The sequence below is a fragment of the Emys orbicularis genome, chromosome 22 (assembly GCF_028017835.1).
Source record: "Emys orbicularis isolate rEmyOrb1 chromosome 22, rEmyOrb1.hap1, whole genome shotgun sequence".
Classification (NCBI taxonomy): domain Eukaryota; kingdom Metazoa; phylum Chordata; order Testudines; family Emydidae; genus Emys; species Emys orbicularis.
This window is the reverse complement of record NC_088704.1, coordinates 16,510,842-16,532,618: the sequence shown is the minus strand read 5'-3', so window position 1 is coordinate 16,532,618 and position 21,777 is coordinate 16,510,842. Positions and strand designations below refer to the sequence as shown.

The 21,777-nt window shown below is 49.6% G+C and overlaps 1 protein-coding gene across 1 annotated transcript in view; it reads left to right on the top strand.

Annotated features, from left to right (window-relative positions):
* The first annotated feature begins 10,567 nt into the window (after positions 1-10,567).
* The window catches only part of MXRA8 (matrix remodeling associated 8), a 38,314-nt gene continuing 27,104 nt past the window's right edge, over positions 10,568-21,777 (top strand). The window contains exon 1 of the mRNA XM_065421144.1: positions 10,568-10,829. Within this exon, the coding sequence (XP_065277216.1) occupies positions 10,568-10,829 (262 nt within the window). The remainder of the gene's footprint in view (positions 10,830-21,777) is intronic.

Below are 21,777 nucleotides of genomic sequence, written 5' to 3'. Positions count from 1 at the left end.
CCCTAATTCCGCCTTGAAATTCCTTGGGATAGGAGGCAGGCAAACACATAGGGCTGGACTCTGATCTCAGTTACACTGGGAAAGCCAGGGAGATGCCACTGAAGTCCTTACTACACAGCTCTATCATCAGTAAACCTGAGATGGAAACTGAGGCACAGAGAGGTGAAGTGACTTGCCCAAAGTCACCCAGCAAGCCAGTGGCAGAGCCAGGAAAGGGACCCCATGGTCTCTGTCCACTAGGCAGCACTGCCTCCTGATGTAAAACCAGACTAAGCAAGAGGAGAATGAGAAACTCCTACCCTCTTTGTGCCAGTTGGTTCCGCCCATTTTCATTTTTGCCCCAGAATACCCCAGTTGCTACTGGTTTAGCTTAGCTTTGCTCACAAGCAATTTTGAAATCTTGCTTGGTGAAAACAGACTTCCTACTGTAGCTCCGGACAGCTAGTCACGGGGGGAGGGCTTCCCCCCAGCAGACCATAAGGGGCTAATCAGCCACAGCAGGGAAATAGAAGGGGGCAAATGAAGGGGAAATGTGCTTGGATGAGTGACAGGAGATGTAATGAGTGGCTGTCTACCTCCTGCCATGAGGAGGTTCTGGGGTTTGCAGATGGGTGGCCAGCTTTTCGCTGATTTCCCTGCTCTTTGCGGTGTCCAGTGCTGGAACCGGTGTCAGAGACAAGCTTCCTCCATCTTGGAGCAGGAACGTTTAAAGAGCTTTTTCGGCAGACTCCCTGATTGGAGCGGCTGTTGGAAGAGATGAAAAGGGCCTGCTGCACTGTTTGGGAAGCGCTGTTCTTGCCCAGCACTTCTGTGGGCCTATGCTATGCTGAGCAGTCGCAAGGGGGTGGACACAGCAAGGAGAAATATAAAGCATCCCTGCCTTAAGCTTAGAACAAGCACAGAGCCACTCCACTCCAGGCAAACCTAGCCCTTGTTTTCCTGTATGGAAGTTTAGCACAGGATAAAATTCGCAGTGCAGAGCTGGGATCTGATGTATGCAGCCAAGAGGAGAGCTCTGCCCTGCATTTAAAGGGGGATGCCAGCTTAGAACAAAAAGTAAGGGGCGGGGGAAGTAGTTTGCTTGATGTGACTTTAAGGAGCATTGTCCAGTATGGATCTTAGTCCAGATCAGCTCTGATGTGTTCATAAATTTTGACTTGAACTTAGTGAGTGACACTCGCTTTTCCCCTCACCCTGATCAGAGTTACTGGCCTTCTCACTGTTCTGCAAGCTGCTGTGCAAGGGGTGCAGTAGGTTTGATGCACGAGGCCGGGTTTTCCCTAGAGTGTACCCTTTTTGTGTACACTTTTTTCATCTCCCCATTTCTGGGCATGCGGAATCTCAGCTCTGTAACGACTGGGGGCAGGGGATTTGTGAGTCTGTAAGCTCTGACTGCTGGTCAGGGGCCTCCACTCCAGAGTATTAAAGATTTTCTGGTATCTTTTCGCAAGAATAGGGGTGCTAGCCCCAGTGTCCTGGCCAGATTCCCATTTCCACTTGCCTAAATTCCCTTGCAGTTTTATTCGGATAGGGGATTCTTCTTCACTTCCTGTTCTAAACTATTGTGCAGTGTTTCTATGTGCTGTTCATTAGCTGCAATGTCCCACCTCAGAAGTGGCTGCATTTCAGTAATGCGTGACAGTGGTTGCTGTGCACAGCTCTTTGGGATGAACTTGCTATGTCAATGTCTCTTTCATCCCCCAGGCAACATTTTCCCATTTCAGTTTGCCTTGGATGAATGCCTTGCTTGCTGCCCTGCACAGTAAACCAAACTCTCTGCTTTTCACCTCCCCTTCCCAGCTCCCTGTTCAAGCAGCCCATTTGCAAAGAACTGACCGCGGCTCTCCCCCCCACTTTCTACAGTGGTTCTGGCAGAAGCCCCCCTACTCTTCCTGGCTTGAAAAAGCCCATTTTTGTAAATTGGCAAGACGTGTATTTCTCTAAATCCAAACCATCCCCCTGGACCCACGTGCTCTTGAAGTTAATGTTGCTAGACCCATCTTCTAGGGCATCATCTCTCTTTCATGGGTCCTCCAGGGCCACTCGGAGAGCAATCAACCTGTGCAACAAAGATTAGGAATGATGGAGAGGTGATTTTCAGCCGTGGTTTCAGAAACTGCACTTTTCCGAGGCGACGATGACTTATGACAACTATTAATTTCTTGGTTAACAGCTGGCTGCTCTCAATGGGCCTGCGTGGATCATGAACGGGTAAAATTACCCCCGGCTGGTTTCACAAATGAAACTGATGATAATGAAGCTTATTAGAACACTAGATCCTCAGACCCACAGGAGTGCACTGTGAGGCTCCACATGACAGTGCTCCTTTCAGGGGAGCTGGTGCATTGCTAACTACCGCAGCAACATCCAGGACCTACTAAGACAAGGTTTGAGTAAGTTACTATGGCCCTGCCTCTCAAAGGTATTTAGGTACCTAACTCCCATTGGTTCCAATGAGAGTTAGGCACCTAAATACCTTAGAGGAGCTGGGCCTAGGAGCCAGGAACACTGGTTCCCTCTATGGCCTTTGGCAAGTCACTTAATCAATTTGTGCCTCAGCTTCCTCAGTTCTAAAATTGGGAATAATCATCCTCATCTGCCTGACAAGAGCGTTGTGAGACTAAATCCACTGGTGTTGTGTAGGGCATTGCCACCCTGGGATGGAAGGGGCAACAGAGGTGCAAACGGTGATCATTAAAAGTGGGGGGATGTAGGTTTCCAAGCAGATAAACACGGGGCATCCAATTTCCAGAGGTGGTCAACAGCAGCAGCTCCTCATTACGTTCAGCTGGAACTGGCGATGCTCAGCACTTCTGAAAATCGGGCCCAGAGTGTATATACGAGTTGCCCTTTCAAAGCAGCCCCAGGTCTGAAAAAGTGGCCCAGCTCCGTGTTTACGCCTCTGAATTTAGCAACAGGCTTATATTGCATTCTGGAGGGCAGCCTTCTTTAAGCCCAAATGATGTTTTCTTTTCTTGTAAATGAAGTGGTCTGGAAACCCTCGGAAAATAATAAAACCTCTTGGGAGGCGGCCTCCCAGCACTCTTTTCAGGACAAAGCTATTGATTTTCCCAGCCCTCTTGCTCCCTCTCCGTAATTTGCAATCTCAAAATAAGCTGCTGGGCTTGCAATGCTGCTGCCTCGTTATTATAGGCAGGCACAGCTGATGGGCTGCAATTAGCATGGGGAACAGAGTCCCTTCAAAAGCCAGTTTCACCAGAGTCTGGTTCTCATGTGGAGAGGGGCTAGACAATGTGGTTTCAAGCACGAGGCTGATGGTCAGAAAAGTGACTCTGAAAATGACACCTCTCTGCAGCACGGGGTCCACTCCCTGGGTACCTTTGAGTCCCGCCTGCTTCCGTTAGTCCGGAAATAGCATGGAGCGCTCGTGGCTGTGGCCCCTGAGGTCTATGTGGTGGAAGACTGGCTTGCTGCTGCCCACGGAGCGGCAGAGGCCTGGCACTTCAGCCCGCTTCACCAGCACCAAATTCACTCATGCGCTCAGCAGTGGTTATTTCCAAAGGTAAATGAGGGGACGCTTCAGTGAGGAGGAGGAGCCTAACGGCTGTTAGAGATGTCCCAGCTCGCCGGTGAATGGAAAGAGGGGTCAAGGAGAAGGGAGAGGGACTCCGGGCCTGATCCAAAGTCAGTGGCAGACTTTGGCAGTCGATGTGCGCACGCTGAACCCCGTCACCCCAAATAAAGACAAGCAGAACTATAAGGCTTGGTGCTGCTGGCTATTACAGCTAGGGGAACCTGCTTAGAACAGCCGTCTCCCATCATAAGCTTCAGTCAGGTTCACGTGGTTTTGGGGTTCCGACCGTGAGGTTCTAGTTGTAGGGTGGCAGCCATTGTTAGGAGAGGGTTCATTGTGATGCAAAGATGGAATGAAGGGTATCTTGACTGGGCTCCCGATCTCTGCTACGCCTTGGACTTCTGCACCAGCCAACCACCTGATATGGCCCCATCTAGTGGGTGTGACCGAGGAGGCAGTGTGGCCGAGTGGATAGAGACCTGGGACTCAGGAGACCTGGGTTTTTCCCCTGGCTCGGCCACTGGCCTGCTGGGTGACCTTGGATAAGTCAGTACGCCTCTCCGTGCCTCAGTTTCCCCATCTATAAAATGCTACTGACCTCCTTTGTAATGTGCTTTGAGACCTACTGAGGAAAAACTCTCTATAAGAGCCGGATTTTACAATTCGCTGACTTGTAACCGTGTTGGAGGCTGCTGGACTGTGACTGAGTCCCCAGGAATGTCGACGGGACCTGAGTCTGCCTATTCTGATACACATCAGGGTCTCCTCTTTCCCTGATTGTCTTTAAGAGCTTTTTCAAATCACTAACAAACAGAGATGAGTAACAGTGAGTGGAATGTCAGGCTCCTGGGAAGCTGGCTTGTCTTGCATGCCTAAGACAAACAAACTGGCTGATTCGATTCCGCTGTCATTTCCTCCTTTAGCGCTGTCTGTGATCTACAGAGATGGACAAGCGCGAAATATATGCTGAAGGGGTGGCTTAGTGATCTAAGTGTAAGTTTGAAATACCGAGACTCCTGAGAACCACAGCTCCTGCTGGGGGTGACCCAGCCCGTCGTGAGCTGGGCACATTGAATTTCCATGCAGTTTGCATTCAAATGTAGCAGCCGTTGCCCTGTATGGACACGAGTGATCTGAAGGCACTTGGGTGCCCTGGTCCAGATTTCCCCTTGCCCCAGTATGTGCCTGTTGACTGCCTGTGAACTGATTCCTGTCCGTGCATAGGGTCAAATCCTGAAGTCTTTATTCAGGGCAAACTCCCATTCACTTCCACTTCCACTTCACATTTCCACAGCCCCAGAGTAACCTGATGGACCATTTTCAGTTCAACACCCATGTCTTAATTTTACATGCTCCGTGCTGGTCTGGCTCTTTGAGCTGGCAGGGGAATGAGGTATGTATTGTTTGAATGAGACCCACAGGAAAGGGGAAACACACATGGCAAGAATGTTGCCTTGCTTAGGGGATCAGGGAGAGTCAAAGAACTTTTGGTGGGGAGACCGTCAACCTGACCATCACTTTCCTGTCTGAACACACGTTACTCACCATAGTCATGGGTGACGCCTGAGCCCTGAGATTGCTGGGGATGAACGAAATGAGAGAGAAAATATTTACCTTGATTTTTGCAGTCAGCTCACTTTGCACATTGGGCAGCGCTGTGTATCGGCGGCGGCACTCTCTCCCCTGCGTAGCTGGGTAAGCCCCGATCCCACAAATGCATTGGTGCACGTGCCGGCAGAGCCCCGTGGCTGTGTGGAGTCCCATTGACTCCCCTGGAGCTCTGTGGGACTGCGAGACTCCCCCGTACGTGGATGCAGTCGCCAGAAGCAGGTCTTAGTTCCAACCTCTCTGATAAGACAAAAGCAGCACGGTCCAGGGGAGAAGGTACCGGGCTGAGATTCAGGAGCACTGGATTCTGTTCCTGGCTCTGCCACTGACCCTGATTCTAATCTGATTTGACTGTGTCTGCAGCCCTGTTTATTCATTTCCATGAGCGTTCCTGGGAATACCTTTAAAAATCTGGCCCAGAGAGACTAAGTGACTTGCCCAGGGTCACACAAGGAGTCAGTGGCAGAACCAGGAATTCGACTCAGATCTTCTTAGTCCCAGTCCAGTGCATTATTTACAAGCCCCCACTTCCCGAATGCTTGTTTATCTTCTGCGCCCTCTCCTTCAAGTTCCCCTTCCCCTGAGGGAATTCAAACCCCACTGATTTATTCAGGCCTTTCTTCAGCTTATAAAGGCCCCAGCCATCCAATTAGAGAGTAGAAGCAATAACATGTGATTTAGGTGACCAATCACATAGCCTGAATATTGCATACTTGCCCTGAACAGCCGCGAGCAGCCCATGGGCTGAAGTGTGGCTGCACTGAAGATTTGTCGGATACCTGAGGACCCTGAACAACGGGATAGAAGTCCTGGCCTGGCTGGGAACAGACAGAAAAAGATACATCAATCACTGGATAACTTGTCCACAATCAATAATTCGCCAAGCTGTGCCTAGCATATCTCCCATGTTTCCCCAGGCCAGGCTGCGCTGTGTGGCCTGGTAAGGAGTAATGGGTGAACTTCAAAAAAGGTCAGCGGTTTGGCTAAGAATCTAGAGGTTTGGCCATTCCTCCGAACGTTCCAAACCTCTTCAGCTTGCAAAATTGGGCTGGAGATCTCTCGAGAATAAGCCTTGGTTTATATCCTACTCCTGTTTTGAACCCAGCGTAAGGTTCGGTTCGGAGCCGAGATGGAGAAGGTAGGTTTTGATTGGTTCCTGTTCATATCCCAACAGGCTGGCAAATGGGGCAGCTGTGGAGGCTCTGACTGCAAACCCGAATGGCGTCAGGGCCAAGAGTTTGTGGTGGGTGGTTTTAGTTCCCTGCCCTCACGGTGGAGTTCTGACCAGTGAGACTTGGCTAACAAGGGGATTTGCTAAGATGCAGAGGGGACCCAGACGGGTTATGCTGTGTTACTGTGGCTGTCCAGGGTGGGCTCCTCTCTGACAAAAGGGAGCCCAGGCTTGTGGCACAGAGATCCCCTCTTATGCATTTTGTGATGCCAGGTCCATCATAGGCACAATGGGTAGTAAGTCCCACAAAGCACAGGGGCAACACATCTCGAAGAACGCCAGTTACGGAACAGGTAACTGTCGGTTCCTTTTACTGCTTTCCCTTCCATTTATAATTAAAAGCACGAATAGAGGCTTGTCCAGAAGAATGATAGAGCACTGGACTGGGACTTAAGAGACCTGATTCAATTCCTGGCTCTGACACTGCTTTGCTGGGTGACCTTGGGCAAGTCACGGCCCTCTCTGTGCCTCAGTTTCCCCATCTGTAAAATGAGGATAAGGATACTTCCCGCCTTTGTAAAGTGCTTTGAGGTCTGTGGATAAACGCATTATAGAAGAGCTATATTAATTAATTAATCGATTACCTGGGGCCCTTACAATAGGATTCAGTGATCCAGCAGATCTTGTCCATCACTACTGTGAAAGTTTTAAACGGTACCATAATTTTGGTGTAAATTGACATAGCTCCAGTGAAGTCAACAGAGCCACACTGATTTACACCAGCTGCGGATCTGCCCCTGTTTGATGATTTTCAAGCCCACAAATCAGTCCATCCATCCAGATTCTCTCTCCACTCGTTCACCGTCAGCCTGAGTCCTGCATTTTTATCTTGGAAACAGAATCTTCAAACTAAAGTCTGGGAAAAAATCTCTGTTGGTTTCTTGGGCAAGTCTTCTGTTTTTCTAGCTGGCTTCTAGTCCTGGTTTTGAAATGAATTCCAGGAATCCAAGCCTGAAGGCCGCCCAGTGAAAACGGGTGTTTAAATATAGTGCCGTCCCAAGATGTTAAAGTGACTGGAGCTACAGCAGCCCAGAACCCCCAAGAGGTTTCATGGCAAAAGGTGCCTGCGAGGACATCTAACTGGCCAGCAATACCTGAACAGCCAGACACAATGGGAGGGATTCTAGTCCAGTGATTAAGGCATCTCCATCTGTGGTTTAGGTACCCAAATGCCTTTGTGGATCCAACCCTAAGTGATTTGTCCAAAGTCTGTGCTAGAACGGCGACGTGAACCCAGGTGTCCTGGGCTGGCACCCCAACCGCTGGGTCATCCTTCCTTTTGCTGATCTGACCTCAGCTCCCCCACTGACTCGATCCAGGGCTCTCTCTCTTTTCTCTTCACCGGCAACAGGTTTGTCACTGGAGCGTGATGGGGAATTAATAGATGAAATCCGCAGCTAATAATTTGCCATGATTTTACTGTGCATATAACTACCCAGAAAGGCTGACGTGTGCCCGTTACAGTAGGCAGTCTGGTACCTGCACCCAGCTGGCTCATGGATTTGTGCCAGCAGCTGGGGCAGGCTGGAGACTCTGCGTTCAGGTTCTGCAGTTGAACAGGAATACACAGAGGAACCTCTGCACAGAACCCTGGACTTTTCATTTTGATTAAACTCTTCAGAAAGGGCAAATCAGGGGGTTTAGCTCTGTAATTTCAGAACAGAAGAAACATTGTAACATGGAGTCCCGAAGAGATGCCACTGCTCGTTAGGTCACTGAGATAATGATAGGCTTCATTTGACGAGCCTGTGATTGCGGCTAGATTTCAGTTTTGTCCTCTTAGTTCACGGAACCAAGTGTATGTTGTATTATTTCAGTCTCGCTTATGGGATTCATTGCAGATGGAAGATCTATTTTAATGGGAGAAGCTTTGCAACCAAATGAAACCTCCTGGGAAACATGCACTCTCCAGTGACTTACGTGGGATTGTGTTACGTTGTTCTCGCCCATCAGCAATAGACAGCGCTAAAGGCGGGTTTTCTAATCAAATTGTCCTGAGAAAAGGGAGTGCTGTGGATGATATGCAAGTCCTCATGAATGTGGCAGATTGATGGCACTGATGGGATAACAAGAGTTATGCGAGCAATTCCTGCTACAAAGAATTGCATCAGTGCACCTTAATCCTGACTGGCAGCCCTGGGCTTCCCAGGCACAGCTCTGCAGATGCTTCTCCCTCCTGACCCGCAGCACCCACGTTGCTTTGCCAATGCACCTGTCATTATGCTTCATTTCCCATCTGTAGCGCTCCTTGCGCTGGAAACCCCCAGCTCTGCTGTCCAATGGGAATCTTTTCCTTGCCTTTGATCGCCCAGAGCAGATTGTGATGAGATGTCATCCAATCCCATGTTAGAACAGACCTAAAAGGATCATTGGTAGTTTGATCATGGATCATTGACACGGGCTTTGGGAATGTCTCATGCTATGTTAATTTGTGTCTTCCTGTCCAGTGGGAACTACGCCTGCCGTGCCTTATTAATAACTACACACCTGCTTACAGCTGTGAAAGCTGCTCGTTCCTTAGCGTGGTGGCTCTCTCAGATAGCAAATAGGTGTGTGCTGTGTCTCTTTATATCGGTGTTTGGTCACGTCAACACTCTAGATAATTGCTCTGGCACTAATAGAACGTAGTGCAAGTTTTAAACAAAATGATTTAAAGGAGGGCTGTCAAACAATTAAAAAAATAATCGCAATTAATCGCGAGATTTAAAAAAATAGTCGCGATTCATCGCAGTTTTAATCGCACTGTTAAACAATAATAGAATACCAATTGAAATGTATTCTACATATTTTTGGATGTTTTTCTACATTTTCAAATATATTGATTTCAGTTACAACACAGACTACTCAGTGTACAGTGCTCACTTTATATTGTTATTTTTGATTACAAATATTTTCACTGTAAAAAAGATAAACAAAAAATATTTCTCAACTCACTTCATACAAGTGCTGTAGTGCAATCTCTTTGTCGTGAAAGTGCAGTTTACAAATGTAGTTTTTTTTATATATAACTGCACTCAAAAACAAAACAATGTAAAACTTTAGAGCCTGAAGGGGCATACGAATGTTTAGCATATGCACGTAAATACCTTGCAACGCCAGCTACAACAGTGCCAATGCAAATGCCTGTTCTCACTTTCAGGGGACATTGTAAATAAGAAGCAGGCAACATTATCACCCGTAAAATGGAAACACACTTGTTTGCCTGAGCGATTGGCTGGACAAGAAGTAAGACTGAGTGGACTTAGTCATCAGCTTCCCTGGCAGGACCTGCAACTGCATGGATCCTAAACCACATCCAACTCTTCCTCCAGCGCTGAAAGAGTCTTGCCAGGCTGCCCTGTAACATGCCTTGATCTGCTCTGCGGACGCTGGGTGGCCAGAGGCCTGTGGCTGGTTGGTCGAAATGATGAAGCAGAGCGTTTTTTCCCTGGGTGAAGCTGCTTTTCTTTGGCCATGCCCGTGGGCAGAGCAGGCAGCTGGAACATGCCACTTGGAGCAAATGAGCAGCGCTGCTTGTTTGGAGAATCAATACCCCAAATACCACTAGAAGGGCGGGCGTAGGAGAGACCTGGGAAAAGCTGGCTGAGCTGGTTTCCATGGAGGATCTAGCTTCTGGTCCCAAGCTCACCCCTCCATGCCCAGCCTGACAAGTACCAGGGAGAGCAGCTGAGGCAGTTACCTCATCTCCATGGTCTTCCTGGGTAACAACCATGGGCTGGCCAACCCAGGAGTGGCCCCAGTTGGCCTCAGCTGTGAAGGCCGGCCAGACCAGCGTGGGGCCTTAGGGTCTGGCATGGGGGATGGCAAGGGCCTGCGAGCCACACCCGCTTGGAGAGGGATGTTCTATAAACGCCTTGGCCCCCCTCTTCCTCTCCTCTTCTCTCAGCCTGAGCCCCAGAGAGGCTGCGCCTCTTCTCGCCAGTTTAGCTGTTTTCCTTTGCAGACCTCAGTGGCTTCTGCCTGGATTTTGGCTCCTTTCAGACAGGAAATAGCCGATTCATAACAGCAGCAACCACAGCCATCCAGAGAAGTCATGCAAGGCACAGCCAGCAGCTTCTGCAAAGCCAGACCCAGGAGGCAGAACGGGGGGGGGGGGGGGGGGGAGGGAAGGGACCCATAGTCGATGCCCGAAAGGCCAAGGTTGATCAGCGGTAAAGAATGGAGCAGGGTGGGGCTGGTCCCGAGCTTGCAAGATGCAGAAGGGCGGCAGTCGCACGAGGCTTTCTGCTGCTGAGCTAAAGGTCTTGCAGCCACTGCTCTCTTATGACGCAGCTGGGCAGAGGGCCGTGGGTTCAGAACCGTTTCATCTTGCTCCTCTGACCCACGGAGGCAACGGGATACAACAGGAAAGGCTCCTTCTCCCGCTCTCCTCAGGCAGAGATGACGGGCCAGAGTCTCAGCTGGAGATCAGTGTCGTCTATGGAGTCGTGGTGATGGATACCAGCTGGAGGGCTGGTAGCTGATGTTAAGCTCGGAGCGGGGGGAAAGTGCGACAGGCAGGTGGTTTGGAAACTGGGCTAATCACGTTGCATTTTTCTAGCCCCTCCCATCTGAGGATCTCAAAGCACTTTGCAAAAATGACTGAATTAAGCAGGTTGTTGAGTCCCCGTATGGGGAAATGGAGGCACAGGGAGGTGAAATGATTTCAGGGTCCAGTAGTGGTACAGCCAATATATAGAATTCCTCTAGCAAGACTCCTCGTCGTATGCTTTACCCACTAGACCGTGCTTCCTTCTCACGGTGCCCTTGTGATGTCCCTGCCAGCACTGACACTTTGACGTTCCTCTCTAAAGAGGGTCATTGACCCATCTCTGCAGGGGTCAGGTTGGAGTTAGCAAGAGGCAAACCTCCAAATGACTGGCTCAGGTGCTCCTCTGAATATATCCAAGCTTCTCTGACTCCCCTTTGGCTTACGCTGAAGCGTTCCCTGGATTTGGTAGGGACTGGGACCAGCACGAGCTGGTATTTCTCGATTTCTAATCCTGGGAAGAGCAGAGAGTCAGGAAAACAAGCAAAGTTACCCCCACTCTTCCATATTCCAGCAGAGTGGTTCAGTTCAAGTTCGGGGTCAAATTTCAGTGGGATCTTCTTGTAGCCAAACCAGTGCATCCCGCCTGGGTTGGAGCTTTGCTGTGGCTTGTTTCCACTGGGCTGAGTCTGTATCTGTTAAAAAGAACCATTGTTTATGGACAGATTATTTAATAATAATCACTGGAGTTTCTTGCACCTCCTCTGAAGCACCTGGTGCTGGTCACTGTTGGAGGCAGGATATTGGGCTGGATGGACCACGGGTCTCATCTAGTCTGGCTGCCCCTCAGCCAGGGGTGAAAGTAACTTAAAGCACTTACTGGTACTCTGGAGTCCTTAGGAGAGGCGGGGCCTTAACCGGAAGAGGCGTGGCCTTTAAATACCTGGGCGCTTTAAATCAGGATTTAAAGGGCCCGGGGCTGTGTTAGCAGCAGCTGGGAGCCCCGGTCCCTTTAAATCACCCCCGGAGCTACCAGCTGCAGAGGTGGCTGGGAGCCCCGGGGGTGATTTAAAGGGCCCTGGGCTCCAGCTGCTACTACCGCAGTGGAGCCCCGGGCACTTTAAATCACCATCGGAGGGGGCCCCGGCCTCTGGCGGAGCTTTAAAGGGCCCAGGGCTCCGCTGCAGTAGCAGCAGCCGGGAGCCCCTGGCCCTTTAAATCATCGCCAGAGCCCCGCCGCCGCTACCCCAGGGCTCCAGCAGGCTCTGGGGATGATTTAAAGGGCCCGGGGCGGTAGCTGCAGCAGGCGCCCCGGGTCCTTTATATTGCCGCCCGAGCCCTGCCGCTTCCCCAGGGCTCCGGCAGCAGGGCTCTGGCGGCAATTTAAAGGGCCCAGGGCTCCAGACGCTGCTGGGAGCCCCAGGCCCTTTAAATTGCTACCAGGGGAAGCCGATCCGCCCCGGTACGGCGCACGGGCTCTTGCCGGTACGCCGTACCAGGGTGCACTGGCTTACTTTCACCTCTGCCCTCAGCTGACACTTGTTGCAGTGCACACACTATGTCCTGGTGTTTAGGTCTCTGTAATAAAATGTTACATTCATAATGCACCTTTCCTCCTAAAGCACTTATCCAGCTAGAGAAACACAGCTCCATGAGTGCAACCACTTCTAGGGTGGGGAAAAGCTGCCATGTAGCACACAGGACAGGGTATGATATTGTGACGGGAAAAATTGACAAGGGGCGCACACTTTCTCTGATAGAAATGCTACGGAGACCTTCAATATCCTTTGGTTCAAAGGGCTCGTTGGACAGATCCACACACTTTTAACTTTCTAGGGTTATGTGTTTATTTCCCTTGGAAGCACAAAGGGATGTGGTACCCCTGGTAGGATTCAAACCTGTGGCTTTAGGGAATCCAGGTGTTTGAACACACAATGCTTTGCCACTGAGCGTCTTATCGGCCATCTTATAGGCTCAATCAGCTACAGTGCATCAAACAGCCCAATCTGAAACCCACATGAAAAGGGCAGTGCTCATGGCTGACTAACTGTGTGTTTGCCTACAAAGTGGAGAAGGCTGCCATCTGCTAAAGATTTCCATTCTCTCTGAGGCCGCGTGACAAGTTACCAAACAGGAAGGCTGGGAAACTGATTGCTGTATCGAATGCTGCTTGGCAAAGAGGTCTGAGACGCCTCTCGGTGCCCGGTGCGCTTTGCAGGCCTGAGTGGAAGGCCAGGAACCTCTGAAAGGGACAGGCACAGAGGGGGCAACGGGAAGGGGAGATGAGAAGGACTGTGATGGGAGCCAAGCCTGCGGGGACTGAACTTCTCTGCTGAAAAAATCTAAACTGCAAATGAGACAGTCATTCCCTGCTGTTCAGATCCGAGGGGATTACTGGGAAAGTACCATTCAAGAGTTCACCCAGTCTGGCGAGGAGAGAGGTAGGAGTGGGCTGTCCTAACACCTGGTCAGGCAGGAGATGCCCATCGGACCTGCATGGAAGAGTCCGATCAAAAGCCAGAGAGAATGATGTGCTTGCAACAGAATGTTTAAATGGAACCCTAGACCAGGGTTAAATCCCCGGCTAAATTCTAGAAGGCAGTTAAACAATTCCCGAAAGTACAAAATCATTCAAAGCACAGGGCCAAATTCTAATGGAACGGCACCAACTTACACCCACTGAGCATTAGGCCCAAGTCCTAAAATAACATCTAAGCACTTTTCATACTCCTGTTATGTTACTCATGCTACATGCTGTGAGAGCAAGTACCACCAGTTACTCTGCCCTAGGCAATCCTCATGTACTAGCTCCTATTAAGGGGGGACATTCAAGTCCTCTCCCTCTGCTGTCTGGGAAAGTGCCCGGGGGTCTGTAACTTCCTTTGTCACAGCCCTTAGAGGCGATCTGTGTTAGGCTGAACATCCCATCTAAGTGCAGCCCTCTCTGGCATTAGCACTGGGCATGGACTCAAATCTGGGTGCAAGATTTTGATCTTGTGGTGAAGGTGTTAAACTGGGACTCGAGAGATCTGGGTCCATTTCCTAGCTCTCCCTGTGTGACCTTGGGTAATATTTTCAAAAGTCCCTAAGGGATTTAGGTGCCTAACTCCCACTGACTTTCATTGGCATCTCTCAGTGGCTCAGTTCCCCATCTTTAAAATGGGTATAATAATACTTTTTGCCTGCACAGAGACTGATCAGGAACCCACCTAGCACAGTGGGGCCCTGATCTTGTCTTGGGTCTCTAGGTATTACTCTAATAAAAAATAATATTGACTTGTCTTGGGTCTCTAGGTATTACTCTAATAAAAAATAATATTGACTTGAACCCCCAGCCTTCAGCCCCTGAGGCAAAAGTGCTACTATCTGAGCACTATCTGTGGTACATAGGAGCCAGACATAAGCAAAGCTATCCATGCTCTGTTGCAAACCAGTACATGTGTCAGTTTCTGGTGGAACCTCATAGGTATGCTATTGACTCTGGCAATATATGCAGGCGAAAGGAGGGGTTAAATAAAAACCAGAAAGCATGCAAACAGAAGAACCACTACGACAAATAGGTTGTGAATTTGAATTTAAGTCACTCCCGGCACAGAACCACCTTTGAAATGTGCATTCCTCCGAGTCCGCTTCCTTCAGACGTCTGGGCATTGTTCTGAGTCAAATGCTACATAAAGGAAATCTGAACGCTCCAGCAGGCTGATCAGGGCCGATGGTAGCCCATGTTGCTGATTAGAGCTAGGTGGAATTTTTTGGCCAGAACTATTTGTTGGTGAAAAATGCAGATTTGGACTCACCAAAATGTTTGGCAAATTTGTGCTGGTTTTGCTGAATTGTTTCTGCCAAATAAAATACTTTAAAAAAATTCTGGAAAAATGGAAATGTTTCATTTTTGACCTTTTTGAAACAAAAAGTTTTGATTTTTTTTTTTTGGTTCACGATGACTTCGCTTCAAAATCTCCTTGAATTTTATTTTTTAAAAATCAAAAATGTTGAAAAGGGGTAAAAATCAAAACAAAACTTTTCATTCGACTCAAAATGAATTTTCTTGCTGATTTTTAGATTCACCAAAAATTCTTTTTTGGTTTGACCGAAAATTATTCCTCCCCCATTTTTGGAAGTGTCACGGAATTGAAAAATCCCTCCCTGTCACAGCTCTACTGCTCCTGTCTTTGACCTCCCTAGCATGGGGAATGGCAGCTCAGATTGTTTTGCTGTGTAATGCTAAAGGCACATGACTAGAGCCAGGGCATCCATATAAACATTGTCAGATTACATCTCCACACAGCCTTTGTTCTAGAGAGAGATTGAAAATTGGATTAGATCTGAAGAATGGGAGGTGACAGAGGTGTTTTAATCTGGGTGTGTTGTTCATCCCTTTATAGATATAGCTGCAAAGCTTGAACATGGATCAACTTCCCCAAAGTGTGGGCGGGTTTGGAATCAGGTTTTTGGTTCTGCTTCCATCTAAGGATCTCAAAGTGCTTTCCAAGCAATTAAGCTTCCAACATCTCTGATGAGGGGAAGTATTGACACAGCAGAGTCACAAAGTAGCTAGCCCAAGGCACGGGAGCTAGGCTTTGATTTGCAATGATCATGAGCACCTACTGACCTCAGTGAGAGTTGTGGGTGCCCACGCCACCACATGACAGATCAATACTGAACCAGAAAGAGAACCCAGGAGTCCTGACTCAAGATGTCACCCACTAAGGTTTATTATTCACCAGTTTAGGATCGGGGTTCATTTTCCGATTCAAAAAACGGACTGGTATGGAACAGAAAGACCTTCCTCATGAACGTTAGGGCAAGGGTTGGGTTTTTTTTTGCTGGCTTGAGTTTTAGGGTCATCTTCACGTTTGGAAACGAATCTTTCTCTTCTCTTTCACGTTGTCTTCAGTGCGGTCTGGTAGCGGGAGCTCCCTTTGGTGTGCTAAAAGGACACAGAATCCGCTGAGCTGTTCAGCAGAGATGAAGCAAGAGTCTCCGCTCACAATGGAGGGTTTACGGATTTCAGGCCGAGGCCTTACTGTTACTTCCGACTGTTTTCATTTATTTTCCGCCATTGAGAGTTAACAGATCAGGAGCTCTTGCATTCTGTTGCCCGTACCAGCTGCATCTTTGACTCCACTGGCTCTCAGGCATCTTTGCTTGTCTCTAAGGGGTTGACATTCTGCAGAGTAACAGTTACTCCTGGAGAACGGAAAACTTGCCTTGGAGTTTTAACATTGGATTTGAAAATATGTATGTTTGATTGTTTTTTTTAAAATAGCTGTGTGAACTCCAGGAAGACTCATCCGATTTCCGCAGGTAGCGCTTGGATGCTGGAGAAACTAGCCAGCCAGATTTTCTTTTCAGATGGAGGGAATTAGCCACAGATAGTTCTCAGTTATTCCTCTCAATTGACTCTCTACATACAAAACCTGCGTTGGTTTAACTGAAATCGATTTAGTTAAACTGCTGCCGCTTTCATATGTGGTCTTTCATATCAGTTTAAAACTGATTATATTGGTTTAGCATGGGTCTGTGCATTTACTGATGCAAGCTAAACTGCTCTGAGCCGGGTTTGAATGGATGTACGTGTCCATGAACAACGTTGCACCGGTAACTGAACTGGTATAAAATCACACTGTTTGTCACATTGGTACCACTTTATGTACAGACCTGGCCTAACAACAATATTTCTCATGAGCAGGAGCCCACTAAGAACAGCAAAGAACCTGAGATCATTGCTGTATCATGGCCCCATTAGTCTTGTATCTAACAGCTTACGAGCGGACCAAGGAAACAAAGAGCAGTATATTGGGCTCTCCAAGATCCACTGTACAAGGCGTCTGTTTTTGAATAGAAATCAATCAGCCCGTGGCATTGTTCCGTTCTTGTACACGGAGCTTGAATGTAGAGGTTCTCCACTGGTCGTATCTCTCCTGTCTCTACATAGAAGAGAAGCTGGCACCAAACGCTGGAGAGGGGTCCTGTCCATCAGGAGACATTTTGGGGGGACAATTATAATCTAGTCTGTTTTGCCTCCACTGCCCTGAACTCAAGTCAATGTTGTTTCCCAAGTTATCCTCTGAGACTTGTTTTTAAAGTAAAACCATATGAGGAGACACAGATCAAAAAACCACGAAGGTTCAAAAATCCTGTCCCCGGCAGACAGCTGGATGAGTGTCAAAAGAAAGGGAGGAACAGCTGGATCCAGTAACAGCACAAGGAAAATGAGTTCCATACCCAGAAGGGAAGTAGGGGGAGGGGGCTGGATTTTGGAGCGCAGAGCTGTGTGGGACCAGCGAAAGTCAGCAGATAAGACTTTGACATCAAAGTCAGGGAGCAGAGCAGACGGATCCAAGGGGGGAAGAGAGCGAGCGCGTGTTTTGGAGAAATTGAGCAGGAAGCTTTAGGGAAGGGAAGGAGGTGGAGAGAGTGTTTTGGAGGGGGCAGTGCAGAGGGGAGGTGGGGTGTTATAAATTGTAGGTGGAGTAATACTGCAAGAATTTGAGCTGCTGTCCCTGGCTCCCCGGCTGTACGCTGATGAGGTCATAGTGTTTTTGGGTTAAAAAAAACAACAACTTCAACTTGTTTTTCAGGAGAGAGAGAGAGAGAGAGAAACACACAGAGGCTGAAGAAATGGAGCAAGTAGCAAAACTCCTTCTGTGGCAGCTTTTGCTTCTGCAAAGTAAGCTTCTAGCTGATTGGCATCAATGTTATGTGTCTTTCTTGCACCCCGAGAGAATGGGGGCTTGGAGTTTACCTGGGGGAGCTGGCTCTGTCAGTTCAGTGTCATGGTTTAGATTCTTGTAGCTAGTTGTTTTTCTGAGTGTGTGTGTGTGGTGGGGTGGGGGAAAAGGTTTGGATGGGGAAAAGGGATTTCTCTTGGCTTTTCTGGAGAAGGACTGCTTGGTGGGGAGGGGTTGATCAGAGGATGTTCTGGGTCGTTATCCATGTACTTTGGTTTGTTTTGCTGCTGATCATCTTGGTGTGCAGAAGGAAGGGAAGGAACATAGCCTGGTATGGCCCCAAAGCTTTGAAACGCTCTGAAGCGTTTGATCTCAAGCGACTTTGTTCTGTAAGGCAGGAGCAGACAGTTGTTGTGGGCGATAAGGGCTGCCCAGGTAAAAACAGGATTCACCTGACATCCTGGGGGAGGGTGGAGATGGAGAAGGGGGAGGATGGTCGGGGGTGGGGGGGTATTATAGAAACGTGGCACTGTTTATGTTGTTTCCTGTGTTGCAAAGTTTTCTGGGGGCGGGGGGGCAATGGCGGATCCAATGCGCTGAGAGAGGGGGCCTCAGTTGGCTCTAATGAAGTGAAAAGACTTGTGGGTAAATAGCAGCCCCCCAGAAGGAAGCAGCCCACGTCACGCAACCCAAACCAGCCCCTTCAACACCTTCTTCTCTGAGGAGAGCTGGGTGTGAGCAAGGCTGGCTCTCCCCGGGGCACAGGACAGCTCAGTTTCTGAAGGACGACAGTGCAGCCCATCTGGGAAATGTGGGGTGCAAGCTCTTTTGGGGCTGTTTTATCCCCCAACTTCATAAACCCAAATAACCCCATTAGCCTTCAGGTGACAGGTGAATTCAGTTTTTGTGCTCAGTCTGGTCCCTGGTGGATATTTTCCACCTCACCAAGCCATCCACAGTTTGCCATGCCTCTGGGCGTGGTTCAGGACTGGCAGAGCAGGGAAGGCTGCCGGTGAGGACTGTGGGGCACGGGCAGAGCTGTGAGGGACTCAGCGCCAGAGGAGAAGATCACGATTGAGAAGCAGTGGGAGAGCTGCGTGGGGATCCGTGACCAGAGCAGGAGGGGATGGTTTTGTGTCATGTCTGAGAAGCACTGGCAGAACTGAGGGGACTGTCACCAGCTGGGTTGTTACCCTACACGATTCAGGTGCTTTGGCAGTGCTTGAGGAGCATGTGGGACAGGAACAGCAGGTTGTATTGCTGCTCATCAGCAGTAGAGCTGTGTGGGGCTCAGACCTGCAGGTCAGGGTTGAGGGGTTCTAGCAGACATTTAGAGATCTTCCACTTCCAGGCTGACTTCACCAAATTCCCACGAAAATAAAGTTGGAGGCAAGGGGGGGGGGAGAAATCCAGCTCCTTTAATCTTTGATGAGATGCGGTTCTGATCTCCACCCTCGAGCGTTCATCCCTCGGGGAAAGACCGGCTCCGTTCCGAATGGCTCTGCGTAGCGGGCCGCGGGCCAACACACGGTACACGCGGCTGAGACATGTTTACAAAGCGAAGCACATATCTGAGCTGTCTGGGAGAAGCAGGCCTGTGTGCACAGCAGCCAAGATGGCGACGGGCAAATGCTGGCGGAGCTTCTCCCGGCTCCTCGTGCAGAAGGAGGACTTTTTTCTTTCTGCCGAGACGGCACATTTTTGTCTCTCTCCGGTCTGACAGGCATGTTCCCGCTTGTGGGAAGGTGTTGGAATTGTTAGAGTCGGATGGCTGGGGAAGCTTTTGGGAGTCCCAAAATCCCCTCAAAGCAAGAACAAAAATCTGCTGTTGAGAAATTAAATCCCAGGAGCCTTTTTTTTTTAAATGGGGACTTAAAAAAACACCAGTGCAAGGGCTGACTCAGCAATCAAGTGGCTGCCTGTGAGGGGATCTTCACTCAAGATCCAGCCTCCGTCTTTCACTCCCAGGCCAGCAGGAGATAGGAGCGGCAGGGGTGCAGTGTGGTTAGCCACTAGGAAGCAAGCACTTGCATTACTCACTGATGCCCCACCTGGGTGACTTGAAAAGAGGGGCGTAGATCCGCCTCCCTCTGCTGTGTCAGCTGGCGAATAGAGCTATTCCCAGAACTAAGCTGAGCTATTCCATGTGGCTATTGCTAGTACAGTGCCTGCAGGATAAACCATAATGGTCTCGTTGACACTGGGTCAGGCCCCCAAGGAGCCAGCGTGAAGTTGCTACCATTTTCCAAGAGAGTATGAGCTTAAGTCAGTAGCTGCATCTGGTATGTTTGCACTGACATGGGAATAGCTCTAGGGAGGCCCTTAAAAGTGCTGACACAGAGGTCGCGACGACGGAGAACGAGGAACTTGGTATTTTCACATGCTTCTTATTTTTAACTTTTTCAAAAATTCCCGTTTTTGAGTAAGCCCCTTGTTCAAGGCCTGATCCACCACCCACCCACTCCAGCCGGACCGTGATGCTGCCACCCCTCCAGCAAGAGGAGCGGCAGCTCCCTTTTTGTCAATGGAGGCTGGTTTAATGGCCAGTCGTGTCACTTTCTTGGACGTATGCTCAGGCATCTAGACAGCACCACAGTGGTGTGTGAATGGTTAGATGAGGGAGTGGGAGGCAGGATTCCCAGGTTCTAGTCCTGGCTCAGTGATTGTCTGACTGTGTGATCTGGGGTAGGCTGAAATTTTCATAAGCGGCTGCTGATTTGGGGTGTGGCTGATTTCTTAGGCTACCCAACCGGAGACACCTAGGGGCTGATTCCCAGAGCCGCTGAGCACCCACCAGTCCAGCTGAAGTCCCTGCACGCTACAGGTGCTCAGCCCTTCTGCAAATCAGGCCCAAGGTGCCCCACGTTTGGGCGCCCCAAAACAGAGGCACCTAAGATCAGTGCCCACTTTCAAAAGCTTTGGCCTGAACCTCTCCAGAGCTCAATTTCCTGAAGTGCCGCTTAGAAGTGAGAACACTTCGCTCACGACGGTGTCATGCGGCACTTTGAAGCTGAAAGGACTATGGCCGAGGTCATGAGTGCTATCGTTTAGAATCCGGGATGCTGCACAGTTTTGATACAGTTACGCTAAACAGGAGGAAGGGCTCTGAATTACTACAGGGAATTCTTTCCCAGGTGTCTCCCTGGTGGGTCTTGCCCACATGCTCAGGGTCTAACCAAGCGCCATATTTGGCGTTGAGAAGGAATTTCCCCCCCGAGTCCAATTGGCAGAGACCCTCGGGGCAGGGGAGGCTTTCCCCTCCCTCTGCAGTGTGGGACATGGGTCACGTGCAGGTTTAAACGAGTGTAAATGGTGAATTCTCTGTAACTTGACGTCTTTAAACCATGATTTAAGGACGTCAGTAACTCAGCCAGAGGTTCGGGGTCTATTACACTAGTGGGTGGGTGAGGTTCTGTGGCCTGTGATGTGCAGAAGGTCAGACTTAGATAATCACGATGGTCCCTTCTGACCTTAAAGTCTATGAGACTCAGTGGCCTGGAAAATGGGCAATGAGATGGGCAAAGAAAAAGGGACTGAAAAAGAGATGGTCAGAGCTGAACTTACTCTAACTGAAAGGCCTTGTCTAGGGACACAGGCAGGCTGGGCCAGAGATGAGGCCCCTGCATTCAGAAGGACCTTCCTCCAGCCTGTATCAGCTGAACCATTAGGAGGGAGAAGAGCATGGACAATTCCTGGTTGATCTCAGTTGCCTTGGGAAGAGACAGTGCTCATGTATGCTGGGTGTAGAGCACTAAGAAGGCTCGATTCTGCTGCCCTTACTCCTAGGGGGAGTCCCTTGCTTCTCAAGTGGCTCCATGGATTTCAGCGGCACTGCTTGTCTTGTAAAGCACTGCTCTCTCTATACCTGATCCGGCACCTCATGAAGTCAATGGCAAAGCTCCTACTGGCTTCAGCGGGGACAGCATCAGAACCAGTGTGAGTAAGGATGGCAGAATCGGGCCCTTGGGGGGGGGTGTTACCTGCTGTCACAGGACCCTGTAATGAACACACCCGCTTACCAGCAAACAGCCCCATTCACGCTGCCTCCTGTGATGTTAGCCAGATTCCTGGCTCAGCCCTGCCGTTGCCTTTCATCCTCTATTAGCCCTTCATTGAATAGGATGCCGGGTGTTTTGATTAGCACGCAGTCCCAGCTTTGGGCTCAGCCTCTCAGTCAGAGCGGCAGTCTCTCCTCGGCATCCCAGATACCTTCCGACGGAAGCAGTGGTGTTGTTCTGTGTGTAGGAAAGGGGAGAGGTGG